The sequence below is a fragment of the Fragaria vesca genome, unplaced genomic scaffold (assembly GCF_000184155.1).
Source record: "Fragaria vesca subsp. vesca unplaced genomic scaffold, FraVesHawaii_1.0 scf0513090, whole genome shotgun sequence".
Classification (NCBI taxonomy): domain Eukaryota; kingdom Viridiplantae; phylum Streptophyta; class Magnoliopsida; order Rosales; family Rosaceae; genus Fragaria; species Fragaria vesca.
The window spans coordinates 289038-293315 of record NW_004443444.1 but is presented as its reverse complement, the minus strand read 5'-3'; the positions used below and the strand labels follow the sequence as shown (position 1 = coordinate 293315).

The 4278-nt window shown below is 46.5% G+C and overlaps 1 protein-coding gene across 1 annotated transcript; it reads right to left on the bottom strand.

The window, feature by feature from the left end:
* Positions 1 to 1749: 1749 nt before the first annotated feature.
* LOC101303477 lies at positions 1750 to 2166 on the bottom strand. Its single transcript, XM_004309817.1, has one exon. The coding sequence runs from the start codon at positions 2164 to 2166 to the stop codon at positions 1750 to 1752; it is 417 nt and encodes a 138-aa protein (XP_004309865.1).
* Between the last annotated feature and the right edge of the window lie 2112 nt (positions 2167 to 4278).

Sequence of the window (4278 nt, the reverse complement as noted above, 5' to 3'; positions counted from 1 at the left end):
CGTACCCGTGATGGGCATGATGGTATTTGGGTGATTGTGGATCGATTAACAAAGTCCGCACATTTTCTGCCAGTGGGGAAGAAGTATAAATTGAATAAATTGGCGGAACTTTATGTGAATGAAATTGTGAGACTCCATGGTGTGCCTGAGTCTATTGTTTCTGATCGGGATCCCAGATTTGTTTCTAAATTCTGGGGAGCTTTGCAGGCAGCTTTGGGTACTCAGTTGCACTTCAGTACAGCTTTTCATCCTCAAACGGACGGGCAGTCGGAGAGGACCAATCAGACCATGGAGGACATGTTGAGGTCATGTGCTATGCAATTCAGAGGGAGTTGGGATAAGAATTTGTCCTTGGTAGAATTTGCCTACAACAACAGTTTTCATTCTAGCATAGGTATGACTCCCTTTGAAGCGCTTTATGGGCGGCAGTGTCGTACACCTCTATGTTGGAATGAGGTGGGTGAAAAAGAGTTTTGTGGTCCAGAGATTATCCAGGATACAAATGAGAAGATCAAGATGATTAGAGAAAGGCTTAAACCAGCTCAAAATAGGCAGAAGAGTTATGCAGATAACCGCAGAAAGGACCTTGAGCTTCAAGTGGGTAATCGGGTATTTTTGAAATTATCCCCTTGGAAGGGAGTAGTGCGTTTTGGTAAACGGGGAAAGCTTAGCCCGAGGTATATTGGTCCTTATGAGATTTTAGAGCGGGTTGGCACAGTTGCTTATCGATTGGAGCTACCCTCAGAGTTGTCCAGGATACATAATGTCTTCCATGTGTCCATGCTACGCATGTATATTACCGATCCCTCTCATGTCTTGCAAGAGCAGCCGATAAGTTTGAAGAAAGATTTGACCTATGAAGAGGAACCGGTTCAAATTCTTGAACGGAAGGAGCAAGTGCTTAGGAGCAAAACAATTCCATTGGTTAAAGTTTTGTGGAGGAGTCATCAAATAGAGGAAGCCACTTGAGAACCGGAGGAGTTAATGAGGCAGCAGTATCTTTATCTCTTTGATTGACAGGTATGTAAATTTCGAGGACAAAATTTTTATAAGGAGGGGAGAATTGTCACACCCCGATTCTTAAGTTATTTTACGGTTATTTACTTTGGTATTATTTTGGTCTTTTACCGTGTTAAGTCACCGTTTACCACTTAAGGACCCTAGAGTTGACTTTTTCTTGCGTTTGGAATTTGGGAAAACTTTCTTCATGAAAGTCGTAGAGGACTTTTTACGAGTTCGTAGACATGCTATGTGTTAAAATCGGAGTTAGTATGAAAAAGTTATGAAATAAGAGAGTAATTTTATGAGATGGAAAAAAGGGGTAAATATTAAGTGGGTGTAATTTTTGGGTTTAAGTTTTATGGACCGGGTGTGGGCGGCCCAACACCCCCCACTCACCCCCTCACTCCCTCACTCACTCTCTCTCTCTTTTCCTCCCTTCTCTCCCGAGCCCCCATCCCACCGGAAGTCTCCAACGCCAATGAAGTGCTAGCTACTGTGTCAGGTCTTGGGACTGATAATTTAAATGGGGTAGAAGTGGAGGTGGCGAGCGTTCCAGGGGTGGGATAGTACTCAACCATCAGTGTCCCGGAGATAGAATGTAGCTGGTCCTGGGGCATTGACTATCTTAAGTGGGCCTTCCCACTTTGCTTTCAGTCCAATGGGGTGGGGAATGAGTTCCTTCAAAACCCAATCACCTACCTTTAGGGCGCAAGGGACAACTTTCTTGTTGTAGTGTTGAGCAATCTTCTATTTGTAGTTGACATTCCTGAGGTGTGCCTTGTCTCGGCGCTCTTCCAGGAGATCCATGTTAAGTCTTAATCCCGTGACGTTCATCTCGGGATCATATGCCGTGACACGTTCACTTGGGACCTCTATTTCCATAGGAATTACTGCCTCGGTGCCATAGAACAAGAGGTACGGGGATTCACCTGTAGCTGTTGTTAGGATGGTACGAAGTGTCCAGAGGACCTCCGGGAGCTTGGCAACCCACAATCCTTTGGCATCTTCCAAGCGTTTCTTCAAGTTTTGCTTGATGAGCTTGTTTAAGGGTTTCACTCGGCGCTTGGTCTGTGGATGTGCTGGGGAGGCATAGAAAATTGTGGTTCCTTGTTTGGACAGGAATTCTCTGAAGGTGTCGTTATCAAACTGTGTCCCATTATCCATGATGATGGCCTGTGGCACCCCAAACCGGCAATATAGATTACGCCATAGGAAGTTTATCACTTTTTCAGTTGCGATTGTGGCAAGGGGCTCTACCTCTCTATCCACTTCGTGTTGTAGTCGACAATGACTATTGCAAATTTGAGCTGTCCTGGGGCTGTGGGTAGCCGTCCCACGAAATCGAGTCCCCACTGACTGAAAGGGACTGGGGAGATGATGACAGATAGTGGCACTGGTAGGTGATGAGTAAAATTGGCAAATTTGTGTCATTGAAGGCATGCTTGGACAACTGCCTTGGCATCCTGCTCTAATGTTGGCCAATAATACCCAGCTCTGAGTGCCTTGAACATGAGGTTCCGAGCTCCCACATGGTTTCCACATACCCCGCTATGGAGGGACTTCAACACTTTATGCCCGTCCTCTATGGGCAAGCATTTCAGGAATTGACATGCTGGTTGTCTCGAGGGCAAAGATTTCTGAATAAGCCTTTGAGATGCTAGGGTTGTCCAAGACTTCTATGTGCACATCTGGTGGCATGGACTCAGGAGGAGCCGTGGCAAGTCGCGCGAGGGCGTTTGCCTTGGAGTTCTTGGCCCTTGGGATTTGTGTGAGTTTGTAAGATGTGAAGTGCTGCAAGAGGGCGCCTGCTAGACTATTGTAGGATCCCAGGGTATTCTGATTGGCCTTGAAGTCTCCTGCCACTTGATTGACCACAAGTTGAGAATCACTGAATATGTGGATATGTAAGGCTCCGAGTTCTCGACAGAGTTGAATGCCAGCTATGAGAGCCTCGTATTCAACTATATTGTTAGATGCTTTGAACTCAAACCGGAGAGCATACTCATATGAATGTCCCTCTAGGTCTGTGATGATTATTCCTACCCCACTAAGCCTGTTATTTGAGGATCCATCAACATGGAGTTCCCAAATAGAGTCCCGGAGGGGGGGAGGGGGGGGGGGGGGGTGGGGCGTCATCATTTGGGTTGCCGTGATCCAGGGGAATGAATTCAACAATGAAATCTACAGCTACCTGCCCTTTTATAGCCGTTCTTGGCCTGAAATGTATGTCAAATTCTCCTAGTTCAATTGCCCATTTCACTAGGCGTCCTGAAGTTTCAGGTTTTTGGAGTATTTGCGGCATGGGATGATTGGTTAGGTTATGGATCGTGTGAGCTTGGAAATATTGTCGGAGCTTTCATGCTGCAGTGATGAGAGCTAGGACCAGTTTCTCAATGTCAGGGTAGCGGGTCTCAGGATCCGCAAACCCTCTGCCACGGTAGTACACAAGGAGCTCATTGTCATGTTCATGGCGCGTGAGAGCGGCGTTGATGGCTGTGGCGGAAACAGCTAAATACAAGTAAAGTACTTCTCTGGGAACAGCCTTGGAGAGGAGAGGGACTGCTACAAGGTAAGCTTTGATATTGTTGAAGGCGACGTCATGTTCCGAGCCCCACGTGACATCTTCTTTATACAGGGTTTAGAGCAACAAAAAGAATGGGTTGCACTTATCTGTGAGGCGGGAGATGAAGCGAGCCAAGGCTACCAAGCGTCCCCTGAGGCACTGGACCTCGTTCTGAGTAGTCAGGACAGTCATGTCAAGGATGGCTTGTACTTTTTCTGGGTTAGCTTCAATTACTCTTTCACTGACCATGAAACTCAAAAACTTTCCTCCACCAACAGCCAAAATACACTTTTGTGGGTTGAGGCGCATCCCATTAGCCAAAAGCTTAGTGAAAACCTTGTCTAAGTTGGCAATGTGGCCATCATTCGTTTTGCTCTTGACCAGCATGTCATCCACGTAGACTTCCATGACCTCCCCGTTTTCTTCTTCAAACATGGCATTGATTAGCCTTTGATAGGTTGCTCCTGCGTTCTTGAGGCCAAGGGGCATGACCTCGTAACAATACAACCCCTTGTCCGTAACAAAAGCAGTGTGTTCCTGATTCGTGGGCTGCATTTTGATTTGGTTATATCCCGAGTAGGCATCCAGAAAGCTATGCATCTTGTACCCAGCTATGGAATCAACCAACTAGTCGATCCGTGGCAAGGGGAAGCTATCTATGGGGCATGCTTTGTTGAGGTTAGTGTAGTCAACACACATTCGCCACTTGCCAT